Source organism: Ambystoma mexicanum, chromosome 14 (assembly GCF_040938575.1).
Source record: "Ambystoma mexicanum isolate Mex_15411 chromosome 14, UKY_AmexF1_1, whole genome shotgun sequence".
NCBI classification, from domain to species: domain Eukaryota; kingdom Metazoa; phylum Chordata; class Amphibia; order Caudata; family Ambystomatidae; genus Ambystoma; species Ambystoma mexicanum.
The window spans coordinates 175,780,511-175,795,535 of record NC_090940.1 but is presented as its reverse complement, the minus strand read 5'-3'; the positions used below and the strand labels follow the sequence as shown (position 1 = coordinate 175,795,535).

At 46.7% G+C, this 15,025-nt stretch overlaps 1 protein-coding gene across 2 annotated transcripts in view; it reads left to right on the top strand.

The window, feature by feature from the left end:
• The window catches only part of NUSAP1 (nucleolar and spindle associated protein 1), a 449,447-nt gene that overhangs the window by 22,409 nt on the left and 412,013 nt on the right, over window positions 1-15,025 (top strand). For both annotated transcript variants that reach the window (XM_069638852.1, XM_069638853.1), the window contains exon 2: window positions 251-319. In XM_069638852.1, coding sequence (XP_069494953.1) covers window positions 251-319 — 69 coding nt within the window. The remainder of the gene's footprint in view (window positions 1-250; window positions 320-15,025) is intronic.

The following is a 15,025-nucleotide window of genomic DNA, read 5'->3' as shown; positions in this document are numbered from 1 at the left end:
TCAAAGGCAGCCTCTGGTTTGTCAAGTAACCTGACCTTTGCACTGCTCTCTGCTCTAAACTTGTGTATAAATGTACACAGGAAAATAATAAACCTGCTGTATTTACAAGATTTTCATGCGTAAAAAGGCCTGGTATGCACCTTATCTGGAGGCCTGCATACAGCAAATGTGAACTGTTCTCGGATCATAGACTAAAATGTGGAAGATTGCACTAGGTTTTTGATTAGTTCTGCTCTGGCTTCGTCCATAGGGAGATAAACTTCTGAAGTCTCTGAAGCAGCATTTCCTTCATGAACCGAAGGGAGAGCATGTTGATCAGGTAAGAGTTTCACATTAGATGCACAATTCTCACTATGTTTCTTATTTGTGATGAGTTATGCTTTAGATGTTGTATAAATGTGTCCTAATATTCATTTATAGATTGTCTCAAATGCACATATTTAAATTCACATGTGTTTTCAGCATCATTTTGGCTTGTGGAGCCAAAACGCTGTTGGTGTCGAGCCTGGCCCTTAACCTTGAAAAAAGGAATGATTTGACTAGTATTTTGCAGCCTTGATCCACAGTTCTTCTCTCACCTTCTGACTCAATCTCCTCTTCTCTCACCTCTCTAGGCTGGCTCTCTTTTTTTCACTCCCAGCTCAAATTCAAGTTACTCTGCCTTGTCTTCAAATCCATCTATGGTCTTGCCCCCCCCCCTCTTTCGTCCCTTCTTACTTTCTATATCCCTTCTCGTTCACTCAGCTCTGCTGATCTTTTCCTACTCTCCTCCTCTACCACTATTCGTCCCCTCCCGCTTCCGCTCTTTCCAACTCCTCACTCCGTTCCACTGAAACTGCCTCCCCCTCCGCTCATCTCCCTCCTACCCTTCCTTTCGCTCTTCTCTAAAATCTTATCTTTTCCATTCCCCTCCCTAACACCTTTCGCTTCCTCTCCTACTTCTCCCACCGCCTCATGCCTCACCTCTTACTCCTGTACTTCTTTACCCTCTCCTTCCCCTCTACTCCCTTCTACCCTACCTCCTGCTCTTATCTAGTCTTATTTTTCCCTCTTCTTCCTCGCACCTTCTCGCCTTCCCTATTACTTCTGCTTCTACCTCCACTCATACCTCCCATTCCCTCTCACATCTCTGACCCTCTCCACTCCCTCCTTACCTCAGCAATAATGTACATTTTTCCTTGTACTGTTTTCGAGTTGTGATTCAATTGCCATTTTATGCTTGTTGTATTTTTTTCTTGTTCTCATGTAAAGCACTTTGGATTAAAGTGCTATATAAATTCAATAAAATACAAATACATTTGCTCTGCACACATGAACTTGCTTGTTTTATTGGTTACACCTTTTTTAGAACTTGAAAAACGCTTTGCTCTGCATCCCCTTTCCTGCTCTTCTGTGCTTTTTATCTTGGCAGATTGCCTTTTTTAATTTGTATTTTTATTTATTTTTAAGAAAACTTTATTTTTTTGTGTGCAAATTTAATTCCTCCACCACCTCTGTCTCTTTACGTGGAAAGAGTACATTTTGAAAGTGTGAATAGTATCTGCCTACTTCTGGAGGTGGGGGATATCTTTGCACATTGGATGCATTGGAGAAGATTGTTGGAAGGGGTGGTAGTGCAGAGTGGATCTTCTCTGCCCATTAGAGGGTGAAGAGAACCTTTCAGGGAGGCCGAGAATTCAAAAAGGGTGGAAATGGATAACCGGATGGTGGGGAGCAGTTTTTGACATCCACTTCCCCATATTGATTACTGTCTCATAGGTGAGCAGTTGACATGGCTTGGGAAGTGCAACCACTATCCTTGACTCTTGTGAATCGGGGCCCGGCCTCATTACCAAGCTATAAAACAAGCAGTGTTGCATAGCAATTTGATATGCAATTCTGTAGATTTTCTAATTCAATTGACACTTGTGTAGCAGAGCTAGCTATTTATATTACGCTGTTCATTGGGAAGCACAAGTCCATTTGTATTCCTCCCTTGACCTCCCGGATTTCTCCAGTCTCTTCTCTCTGCAAGTCCAAAGGGGCTAATGGAGAGAATGTGCCCCAGAAATTACCTCCTTCACTACAATTACTAAAGGCCTGTGTTTGAGTGCTAGGGGAAAAAGTTGTTTAATTGCAAATCAAAAGCAATCTAGATGATATTTGTATTAAGCTAGATGATATTTGTACTAAGCTAAATATATCCTGTTTGGTAAAGGCCAGTGTGTGAAGTTTAGCTAAATCTCATGCTGTCAAATAGATTTCATTTTGTTGTGGGAAGGTGCATCATATTGATGTGAATGCTTTTTAAAATGTGCCTGATCACACGGCCAAATGTTTCTGATGGCAAAACTAGTTCTGTGACCTGCTGGGTGCATTTATCTGTGACAGGTGCTCAACCAAGGAACTCCTTGACAGTGTATCTTATCACCCTGTTGCTTATAGTTTATACAACTACCCCCAAAACGAACTATGCCACCTAGTTTGCCCATTTCTCTGCCGCCTCTCCACTCTGCTTACTCTTACTTTCCTCTTACATAATTAATATACAAAGCTGACTATATGTTTGCACAAAATAGTGATTAATCGTTCCACCCAGTCTGTAAATCTACAGATCTACTATAATACCATGCACTGTAGTTAGCCTACAGAGCTCACTTTGCTCTATGGTTATGATTGCATTATATATTGCCACCTGCGGGAGAGGCTGTTGAACACGAGCAGAATCTGCAACTAGCTGGCCGCATTTCATGCCTTAATCCTGTCCTTGGAGGCAGTGTCCCAGGAAACGTTTCCACTGGAGTGCCACACCTCGACATCTTCACTCCTGCCCAGTCCCTTGTGCACCTCCTGACTAGCATCCAGATCCTGGAAATAGTTATTTTCAATTGCGGACATGTGTGATTTTCTTTTTATGGAATGCAAGAATTCTGAAAAGCCTGGTTCCTTAAATACCAACAAAGCTTCAGCACCCCAGATGGGGCATACAGTGCTAATAAATATTGCTTTCATGGGTTTGCAGGGCTGGAATTCTGTGCTTGTACTTGGGCTGAGAGACCTTTCAGAGGCCCTGCCCTCCCCCAAAAGTGGCATTTAGTGTTATATTGAAAATCGTTGATATTAATCACGGGCAAGGGCCATCCTGTCCACCTGAAGTTGACTATTACCCTGCTAGCCTCAACACCGTACTATGTAGTCTGTTTCGGGTTATGACTTTTCCTTTAACATTGTGAACTTTTAGATTTACAAAACATTGGTCCTAACATAGCAAATTATGCGTGCAATACGCGGACACTGCACTGAGCAACACCAACTGCACCTAGTTGCTCAGAGCCTTTCACTGGAAACTGTTTTCAAAGCCCTTTTTTATCATATCTTATTTGTTTGTGCCCCTTCATGCAGGTAATATTTACATTTTACAGACGCTCGTCTCACTTATGTTTTACTTCAGCGGTATACAAAATGTTGTATTGTTGCTCATTTTGTGTCTTGGGTACAAATAAAGTCTGGTGACTATCAGTACAAAATTGCTAATCAAGAACATGTTGATTAGCAAACTCTGCTAATCAATTTTTGAAAACTAATGTATGCCTTGTTTACTGTGTTGAAACACCAGTACTGTTTTCCAAATCGGAAAACCCACCATGTGATATTTATTCCTTCATGAACACATCTGGTATTGTCACTGTAGTCCAAGCCAATTATGCACCAACAATAAAATGAGATCTGCTGTACATTACTCTCGGAATAAACCATTAAAGTGGCCCATAACTACTTTGTAAGGAGGCAATTCACATGAATGCGCACTTTCTGTTGCAGCATTAATAAAAGATACATCACTGTTGCTACAGTGTGAGGCAGTCCACATCAGGGTGAATCTTATTGCAGTACTATCTTCCCACGGTAAATGCTTCTACCCATTTGCTAAACATACATTCTTATGACTAACACATTTTCCTTGACAGGGAGGCATCTTTAATAAACTCTAGCTGTAATGTTTCAAAAGAAACTTAGGTGGCCGAAAAATGTCTTTTTGGGGCTACCTGACTCTTGAAAGGCAATTGTGGCTAGTCTTTAGTTTAATGTTACTCCACACTGTAGTGATCAATTGTACCCATTCCTTCTGCACCTACGAGACAGGCCATAAGCACAGGACAACTTTAAAGGTAAACATATACGTGGTCATTTCCATTTCCCCTCATATTGCATATCTAGACAATAACCACCTACATATTTTCCAGTCAGTTTCCATTCCTGAAACTCTTGCTCAGTGGCCTTAACCTTAATAGGTTGCACTGTTTCAAGGGTATTATCAAATATGGTATTCTCTGACTGCATCGTGTGTGCAATATACTTGTGCTAAATGAGAGCTCAACAAGCCTTAACAATGGTTTTCAAAGTTGTATAACAATATTTGAAGCCAATGATGTCGGCTCATATCTACCTGGCATACAATCCTAGAAAATCAGGCCTTTCAAATTCTTAAAAATGCCACTAGTCCCGCAGGTTGTGTTCCTTCGTTTTTATACTTGACCTAACAGAAATGCACTTGCCGCATAATTAATGGTGAGAAAAATGTACACACACTTTCTGGGAAATGGTAAATGCCATGGTGCACCCTCTTTTGGTGAGCCTTTCGGGGTTAGGCCTTTTGATTGCCGCAATGTTTCCTCAGAGCACCTATTTAGTTGTCCATAGTGACGCGAAAGCCAACTCTGCGATTTGGGTGCAGCTGCAAACATTCCAATCCGCACTCGGCACCTAATGAGCGACAGCAACTTACTGCATCTTTACTGGTTTCCAAAAGCAGAATTGATTGTGGAAAGTGTTTGACTAATGCCTTCCATGTCGCTGGCACGCATGGCACATTTTGTAATAATTCTAGTGATGCCACAGTGATTGGTACTCGCACTCCACTGGGATTGTTCCCTTCTGCCCCATCCTTCCCCCACCCCCGTACTAAACCGATATTCAACGGAATTTCAGTTAGTGGGACAGCACCTCCACTTCTGGAAGGGTACTTTATTTCAATAGTTTATTGCTGCCTCTTTGCTGAGAGCTGCTCTACTTCTAATGGGACAGAACCAGAACTCCTTAAAGGGACTGCTATACTTCATCAGACTGTACTAGCCCTTTTCAGTGTTTCTGTTTAGTGTGACAGCACTCCACAACAGGGCAGTTATGCTTGCAGTGGGACAGAACATACCCTTCTTAGCAGGCCTACTATACTGTTTGGGTTCCATTATGCACACACACACAACTGCAGGTTTTTACACAGGGGGTACTTTGTGTTCAGGGTATGCAGCACTGTACACTGAACATTTCATGAGGGTGTGTTTTGACATACTGGGTACCGTCTTTAAACTGCTGTACGCTAGTGTGCGGCAAGGCAATATCTAAATATAAAAACACTAAAGTGGAGCAGAAAGCCTGTTCTTTTTTTACACGGAGCTCCGAAAAAATTTCAAAAGTGGCATTCCCTGATGGAACAACACTTTTTTTCTTATTTGCTCCATATTTATATAGATAAGAATGTGGAGTGAATAAGAAAAGTCAGGGAATGACCCTTTTCTTATTTTACGTGGAGTCCAGAGTTGGGCCCAACGTCGGATACATTGAGTGTGCCTTGGTATTGGTCCAGGCATACAGAGTGGGCCTCCTGGGTGTGCAGTGTTGTGCCTTACGTAATACAGAGGGCTATCCGGTAAGATGGCCCAGCCGGTAAGATAGCTCAGCGGGTTAAGCGCTCGCTGCTGCGATCTGAGTGTGATCTGCAGGTTTGAATCCCGGCAAGTCCAACTCAGCATTTCATTCTTACGAGGTTTATAAACTGCCTCCACGTCCACTCTTCCTCGTCCTAGTACTTACCTCATGAGGCCCCTGCCTGCCTCCGACACAGGACCTTCTTTTATTTCTTTGTATCCCTATAACTCCTCCCCCCACATAGCCATGTCGCTCAGTTTAATTTTTCCTCCCTCCGGCACGTTGGGCTTTTTTTTTCCAGGCGTGGGGCGCTGAGGAGCGACGATTGCTGGACCCCTGGTGGGGCTGTGTGGCGGGGCCTTTGGCTTCCTCAGGTGCGGCAATACTCCTGGGTTCCCTGCGGGGCTTGGGACCTGGTGGAGTTGGATGCCTCGCTTGCCTTCAGCGGGTCTATGGCCAGCGCAGGGTTTTCCGGCCCGGGTCCTGAATAAGCAGGCCCGGGTGTAGGTAAGGAGTTTTGGGTAGGGGCCTATGGCGGCTGAAGCAGGAGTCGGCCGGCTCCTCTTTGTTGATGGTTTTCGCTACGAGCAGCTTTACAGCTCGTGTTGGTCTCTGTCCACGTTGCTCCGGAGGCGGGTGGGCTCTGCCTCTGGTGCTGTGAGTGGGGTTGCCATTGGGAGCGATCTGTTCCTATTGGTTGGTTGGCTGGCCTCTATTTAGGGGGCAGGCATCTCTTAACGGCTGGTTGGTGTTTAGTTTTGCATCATTATTTGAGAGGCCTGGGCAACCATTGGTCACCTGTTTCTGTGAATACACGAGGGGTAACCATACCACGAAGCTGGCGCCTGTTTCCCTCTTCATCTTCTGGCACTGAATATTCAGCCTCTTCTTGTTCCTATTCGGCTGATGCAGAAGGGAAGTACACAGACGGACAGAGAGGGAGTGAAGGAGGTGCTGGCACATGTTGGGGACTGCATGGGGTTTTCGGAGCCCTTGGTACCGGTGGAGGGGGTCAAAGCTTCTATTCGCCAGTATAGACTTACCCCTACGTTGGGGGTTGCCATTGGTTTCTGATGTCCGGGATAAAATCCTTCAGGAATGGATTGACCTGGAAAAAATTGCAATGCCCCGCTTCATGTCCATACTTTACCCATTGAAGGGCGAGAGTTTGCTGTCTGATCTTGTTGAAGTCGATGATATCATTGCCAGCCTTGTGGGCTGCTCCTCTGTCGGCCGTGGAGGCGCCCGTCCGGGATCCAGTGGACCGCCAGGTTAATTCCAGCCTTAAAGTTCATGCAGTGCCGCATCTGGCCCTTAGGGCGAATGTCTACGGTTCCTACACGGCTGAAACAATGCAAAGTGGTTTTCAGCAAATTGAAGAAGGTTGTCAATGAAGGTTCTGATTGTGCCCCTTTGCTCTCGGACATGCAGAGGCAGGTTGAACTTTCGTCCGTTCTGGCTTATGATGGGGTGCGTGGTTCAGCCATGGCCATGGGGGCTGGTGTCTGCCTGGAGGCATGTGCGCTTAAGGGAATGGAAAAATGATGGGTCTCAGAGGGTGGCTGCCCTGAAACTTCCTTTCAATGGGTCCAGGCTTTTTGGCGATTCCCTTGAGGATAAGGTGCTCAAAGTTTTTAGGGCGGACGAACATGCTGACAAACTTCGATGCAAGCCTCCTTCAACGGCCAAGAGGTCTTCCTTTGGTGCTGGTGCAGTTTCCAGTGGGTCTTTCCCTGGCTCCTCATCAAATTTTTTCGGAGAGCAAGGGGGAGTTGGGATCTTCCATGCTCTAGGCGTCCTGGTCCGGTGCATAAGTCCTGACGGTTTGGACATGCTGGATGGCGGGCGGCTCCAGTTGTTTTATTTATCCTCCCCCCCCCCCCCCCCCACCCCCCCCCCCCCCATTATGGGTAAGGTGGTGTTGACTCCTGAGTTCTGGACACAGTTTGGAGGGGTTGTCCAGTGCATTTCCTATCTCCTCCTGTCCAGGATTGCATGGTTCGGACTGTGGTTCCCAGGTCATGGATCAAGAGGTTGGCCATGGACGCCGCTCTGTCCGAATTGGTGTTGAAGGCGGCCATCATGCCCATTCCTCTCCCTGTTCAAGGTCAGGGTTTCTACTCTCGGGTGTTCCTTGGGGAAGTATTGCCTAATTTTGGACCTCCAAAGCCCTGAACTGCTTCGTCCAGAAGGAACACTTAAACATTGAAACTTTACAGAACATTCTTCCAATGTTATTCAAGGGGGATTGGATGGTGTCTCTGAATCTGCAGGATGCTTATTGCCACGTGGCTCTCCGTCCCTGGCACATGAAGTTCTTCTGCTTTGCGGTGGGATCGTGACTTTTTCAGTTCAGAGTGCTCCCGTTCGGACTGCCATCGGCCCCCAGGGTGTTCACCAAGCTGGTGGCTCCCCTGGTGGCGCATTTACATTTGCAGGGCTTTCAGATTTTTTTTCCCTACCTGGACGATTGGTTGTACAAAGCGTCCTGCCGGCAGGCTGTCATGGCTCAGCTCCGATTGGTATGCCAGGCGTTGAAGGAGTTGGGGTTTTATGGTGTACTGGCAGAAGTCTGGCCTGGAGCCTTCTCAGGATCTAGTCTTCATTGGGGCACAGGTTTGCACCAGGATGGGGAGGGTGTTCCTGTCCCTAGAGAGGGTCTGCTGCCTGTTCTGGGCAGGGTTCTCTGGAGGCAGTATGTCTTAGATCACCTATTGCTGAAATTGCAGGGGCACATGGCTTCTTGCGTGTTTTGAGTTCCCTGGGCCCATCTTCATCTACGTCCCCTGGTGTCTTCTCTTCCACTGGCTCCCGACGTCTCAAGCTTTTGAGGCTTTGATTCGGGTGTCACCAGATCTGCGGATCTGCCGGCTGTGGTGGTTTGGGGTTACGAATCTTCAGGCTGGGGTGTCCCTGGTCCTTCCTCCTGTGACTACTCTTACTACCAACTTCTGCCAAAGGGGTTGGGGGTGCTACTTTAGGGGTCCTCTCTGCTCAGTGGTTGTGGGATCTGGAGGAGTGCCGTCGATCATCCCATTGGCGAGTTGTGTGCCATTCTCCGAGCTCTGGTGTACTTCAAGAGGTTGCTGGTAGGCCGGGCGGTTTTGGTCCGGACGGATGATAGAACGGCCTTGGCATATGTCCACCGCCAAGGGGGTGAGGGGGTTCCGGCCTCTCCTTGAATGCCTTGGCTGCTCAGATAGGCGCCTGGGGGAAATTGCATCTGGTGTCCCTGGTGGCCTCACATATCGGGGGTGGTCAATGTTCAGCAAGATCTTCTTGCAGTGGCCTTGGGGTCTCTTTTACGCTTTTCCACCTATTCCCCTTCTGCCCCGGGTTGTTCAGCGCATCAGTGTCTCCAGGGTGACTGTATTGATGTTGGCTCAGTCCTGGCTGCCCCCCTGCTCCACCCTCCCCCCTCTCCTCCCCAGAGTTGGTCCCCCTCTCTGTTGGTGCTTTGGTCCCAGGAGCCTTGGCTGGTCCCGAAGTGGTCTTGTCCCCTTCAAGGGGATCTGCGGTTGGGGATCCGCCTGATGCAATGGGCAGTATGGCTATTGCATGGGCTAGGCTGATATCTCGGGATTATCTGGTCCTGTAGTTGAGTCCTAAATTAATGATCTTAGTCCCTCCACTCTGTAGGCGTACGGCAGGCATTGTAGCCTTTTCCGGGACTGGTATGCGCGGTCTGGGATCCCTCCGCTACCTTCTGGCCTCCTCGCTATCCTTCAATTCCTCCAGGAGGGGTTTGACAAGGGCCTGGTGGTTTCCACGCTTCACTCTCAGTGGGCCTCTATTACATTTCTTTTGGGGGACTCTGATGGTCACTTGGCTCGAGGCGGGGGGGAGATGTTGGTGGGGAAGTTGCTCCAGGGTTGTTTCTTCTTCCCGTCCTTGTACTTATAAAGGGCTTCCCCCTTGGGTTCTCCCTCTTGTCTTGCGGTTCCTTCATGGGCCTCCCTTTTGAGCTCATTTCCGAGATTGATTTAAAACATCGGACAATAGAGACTGCCTTTTTTATTGGTATGCCCCCCGTCCCCCACTCCGCTTTTCCTAAGGGTGCTGCCGGACTCAGTGGTGCTGATGTGTGATCCGTAGTTTCTCCCTGTGGTTGTTTCACACCTCTCAGGCTCTGGTTCTTCCTGCCTTTTTTCAGGATCCGCAAACGCTGATCAAAACGTTTTCATCAACCACTATAGGTTGAATGTCTCCCACTCAGGGATTGGTTCCTTAGGGGTTGGAGTTTTGTCTGTGAGGATGTGAAATTGGAGTTCTTAAAGTTGTGTTTTTCTGCACTGTTTTTGGCTCTTGTGTCTCAGACCTTTTTCCCCGTTGCTGCTTTGGTATACCTCATGAGGTAAGTACTGGGACGAGGAAGAGTGGACGTGGAGGTAATGCTCTGATTACTTACCGGTAATCTCCATTACTCCTAGTCCTACTCTTCCTCGTCACAGTACTGATGACCCCTCGCCCTCCTTGTGGGGAAGGTCCCATGCTCCGGCTTGGTAATAAGAAACTGAGTGACATGGCTATGGGGGAGGAGTTATAGGGATACAAAGAAATAAAAGAAGGTCCTGTGTCGGAGGCAGGGGCCTCGTGAGGTAAGTATTGTGGCGAGGAAGAGTAAGACTAGGAGTAATGAAGATTACTTGTAAGTAATCGGAGCACTAATTTCGGTTGGGTGATGATATATGTAAATGTATGCTCTGTAAAGCTCTTTGGATTAAGGCACTCTATAACCAAACACATTATACAGACATACGACACAAGCAGACAGAGTGATCCTAGACTGCCCAGTGGGGTGTACGAGACTGTAGTGCGGTCCTTGTATCTAAATAAGGCATTGAGTGTGCTTCTAGTGTACCTACCCAGATCTGTACACAGAAGTGCAGGGACGGCTTAAATTGACATATTTTAGTGCATGCTTTGCATGCACAATGCTGCGATTAAAGTGCAGTGGAGGATTATACCCAAACCCATACCTTTTTCAGTGTACGCAATGCTTTATACTAGCATGGATTAGAGTTTATCTAGATGTATTCAACAGACCGCTTTTGCACAGATGTGTTGTGTGAGTTTACTTTACATAGTGCTGCACTCCAAAGCACACTTGTGGGTTTATCTATGCAGGCATGTTGAGTGCGCTCACATTACCTGGAGTTGTGGAACTCTTGCCTTGGTCGTTTTTCTTCCAGCCAGTTTTCAAGGTGCATGTGGTGCTGTACACTAGAGTACTCCAAAAAAAAGCCACTGTTGTGTAGCTAGTTTGCGGCAGATGATTTATATAGACCCTCGGAGTGTGATGATGCTGTGCATGGTGCAGTCACAAAGTGAAGCCATTATCCAGATGGTGTATGGACCTCCAAGTTCAGCTGCAGACCAGAGTGCAGATGGCACTTTATCCCGCCATATTGAGTGTGCTCCTAATGTACACAGTGTGCAAGTGAAATTCATATTTTTTTCAGACGTTTGTGCACACTGCTGTTCACTTGAGGTGGCAGAGTTTATCTGAACACTGTCCTGATATCGATGAGTTAAACGGCATGCCGCAGCAATGTGGTAGTTATTGAAAGCTGTTCAGAACATATGCAACTAGATTCATTTTTACAAACCGAAACTACACTGGAAAGCATTTTATGAAACTTGAAAAGATGGAAGCGGAGTGGTCTTTCACTGATGTGCAGATTGCGCGCCCAGCTTTATTAAAACATTTGACAACGGTTTTAGTTTAAAGATAGAACACATTATTTCCCACTGCTGTGCGCGCAATTTCTAAATGTCAGTTTTACCTTTGGTGTTTGTTGAACCCCCGCTACCTCCGCATGCGCTTTCATGATGGAGAGTAATCCGAGATAAGGTTGTGTGCCTTGCGGGCTATCATGGGGCATTTTGATTGCCCTGTAGTTTGCCACTTTGTTATGAATGGTGCCACTGCCTCTCGGAGCCTCCTCTGCATCTCGCCTGAACCTCTCCTCCGATAGTTTTTCTCTTCATGCACGCTAACAGGCTGCACTTCACACTTTGTGCCAGTGGTAGTTTGCCTTGCCAGTGTGCCCCATGGAGGTGGCAGCAGCCCTTTAGTGCAGCAACAAGGAGTGCCGGCACACCCAGGGGCGCCTGACTGGCAACTGTGGGGGGCGGGGGACACTTTTCAGAGTTAAATTGGCCCTTATTTACAAAGAACACAATCTGCCTTGTTAATCTCACGAAGCTTTCACGGTAGAAAGTCTGCTTGGGCCATTTTCTGTTACATTGCCCCCAAGTAGTTAATTCGTTTTGGGTGCAGTCATGTGCGGAAATGCACACAAGTGTAATGTTGTCGACGTGTAATAGTGCACCCAAACATACCAGCGCTGATCGGGCTCTATTTTTTAATAAAAATCTATGGTCACTCTAGCAATCGTGTGGCAACTACGATTTTCAGTTTTTTTGTAATTGGTTGTTTATGATGTGCTTGTATTTGTATTATTTTAATTTGTATAGCGCAAACCAGGCCCGAAGGCTACCGGGCGCATATCTTGAGACAAAGGTTACATAGCAAGTAGATTACATAGATATTTATAATTGAACATTGAGGTACAATCAGAATGCATATTATGAACGTAGTGCAAAGTAAACATAAAGATAGTCTAATATGCAGTATTATCAATACATCAGTCGTCAAGGTGGCACGCCAAAGTTTGGCTTTGTGTTTGAAAGAATTCAAGGATGGTAAGTTTCTGATAGTGAGGGGCACATAGTTCCACAGTTTGGCTGCCAGGACTGGGAAGCTCGACCCTCCAGCTGTTTGAAGCCTGTACCTAGGGATCAGTAGGCTCTGGCTCGTGGCGGATCTTAGAGATCGAAGTGGGGTGTACTGAGTGTACCGTGAGGATAGATAGGTAGGGGCCAAGTTATTCACACATTTGTAGGTCAGTGCGAGAGATTTTAATGAGATCCTTTGGGTGACTTGACAGCCAGTGAAGGTTCTTCCTTGTTTCAGACATGTGCGCTGATCTCGGGATATTGAGGGCTGCTCTTATGGCGTTATTCTGTATGACCTGAAGCTTGTCGAGGTTACATTGGTTCGTGCCTTGGTACAGTGCGTTACAATAGTCAAGTTTGGGCATAACCAGAGACCTAGCAAGGGTAACGCAGTTCTGAGTCGAACGGAATGGACGGCATGCTGTAATTAATTTGCAAGTGTATGCAGAAGCGGCTTTGTTTGTCTATGGAGGGAGAGGGTGGAGTCCAGATAGATTCCAAGAGTTTTTGTGTCTTTGGAAACTTTTATCAGATTACCGTCGATGTTGAAGGAGCTGAACAGAGGGTTCAGTTTGTCGTCGATGTTGAAGGAGCTGAACAGAGGGTTCAGTTTGTTCAGTCTTTGTTGTGTACCTAGGATGAGGAGCTCTGTCTTATCGTCATTAAGATACAGCTCGTGTTGAGCCATCCAATCCAGGCTTGGATGACAAGGTAGATGTCGTTTAGAGATTTCGAGTCCACTGTGTAATCCCCTGTGATGGGGATGAGTATCTGGGTCTCGTCAGCATAATTAGTGTAGGTGACACCCAGATAGTCCAGCACATCGAACAGTGGTTTAGTGAAAATATTGTACAGGGTAGGGGATACGCACGAGCCTTGGACACCGCAAGGGACTGGTGCAGGGTTGGCAGAGGACAAAGGGGAGAATACTCTCATATGTCTGTTGTCCAGGAAAGATTTGATCCAATCGGTAGCGTTGTCAGAAAAGTGGGCTGCAATTTTTAGGTGTTGGCAAAGGATTTTGTGATTGACCAGATCGAAGGCAGCGGATAAGTCTAGCAGGAGTAACAGGGCTCGTTTGCCTTTGTCTTTCAGATCCTCGATTTGGGTTTTGAGGTCTAAAAGGGCTGTCTCCGTGCCATGCTTGGGTCTGAAGCCAGATTGTCTAGTGCCTAGGGGATTATTAGTTTCCAGATAGTTCTGTATCTGTAGGTAAGCTGCTCTGTCTAAGATTTTTAAGAGAAACGGTACCGTCGTGATGGGCCTGTAATTAGTTGGAACCTCCGGATCTAGGGTAGGTTTTTTTTTTAGCAGAGGGATGACCCAGGCATCCTTCAAATTGTAAGGCACCACTCCCGATTGGAATGAGGAGTTGATAAAAGATGTTATGAAAGGAGCGAGGTCATGGGCCGATTCCTTGATGATAGGTGCCGGACAAGAGTCCCCTTGGCAGTTGGATGGTTTCAGGTTGCAGATGATTTTTTCAACCTCACAAGTGGCGAGTGGCGTGAAGCTGAAAGGCATAGGAGAGGCTGAGGTGGTAGTTTGGGGGAGCCTTGTTTTGCTTATGGGGGGGTGCAGAGAGTGTTTTGTTTAGCGCTAATTTTAGCCTGCAAGGTCGTAATTTTGTTAAGAAGCGTGTTTTGTATGTTATTGCACCAAGTACTGTCTTTGGTGCAAGTGTCAGGGGCTGGTGATGGAGATTCTAATTCTTTGAGAATTTTGAATAATTCTTTTGTGTTAGATTCTGCTTGCGATATGCGTAAATTGTACGTTTCTTTTTTGGCTTGGAGGATAGCTTCCTTATAGTTGAATGAGGTGATCAAGAGTGAAGCTTTGTTAGTCGGGCTAGGGTGGCTTTTCCAGAGGACTTCGGCCTTACGTTTTTGTTTGCGTAGAGTATTGAGCTGCGGGGTGAACCAGGAGTTCAAGTGGGAGTGTTGTTTAGCTTTGTGGATTTTTAGAGGGGCTATAGTCTCAATAGCTTTGAGCAGGGTACTGTTGAATATGTCTACTAAGACTGTAGGGTCAGGCAGTGTTAGAACGAATCGTGGTATTACAGTTCAGATCAGCTAACCAATCTAGCGTTCTACCTTTGTTATGTGTGGAGGTGAGGATACGCTGCTGGAAGCTTAGGTTGGCAAGGGTAGTTGCTACTTCAGTGGCCATGTGGCCTTTGGGTTCGGAGAAGCCGAGGTTGAGGTCCCCTAATAGCATTGCCTGTGAGTTAGGCATCTTGTTGGCGGACAATGCGGATGTGACATCGTCGGTAAATGAACCAAGTGGTCCTGGAGGTCTATAAATGAGGTGCAGTGTAGCTGTGTTGGTAGGTGAAAGGGCTAGTTTTACTGAATGGGATTCTGCGGAGCTGAATTGGGCATTGGCAATAGGTCTCATGGAGATCTTGTCACTGTGTATAAATGCAACACCACCTCCTTTCGACAGGTTGGATCGTCGGTCATTTCTAATAATGGCATAACCTTTAGGTAGAGCTAAGGCGAGAAGTGGGCCAGAAGCATCATGGAGCCAAGTTTCCGTGATGGCTAGGAAGTCCAGGTTTTGTACCGTGATAAGGTCTGCAATGTCCAGGGGCTGGGCCGTA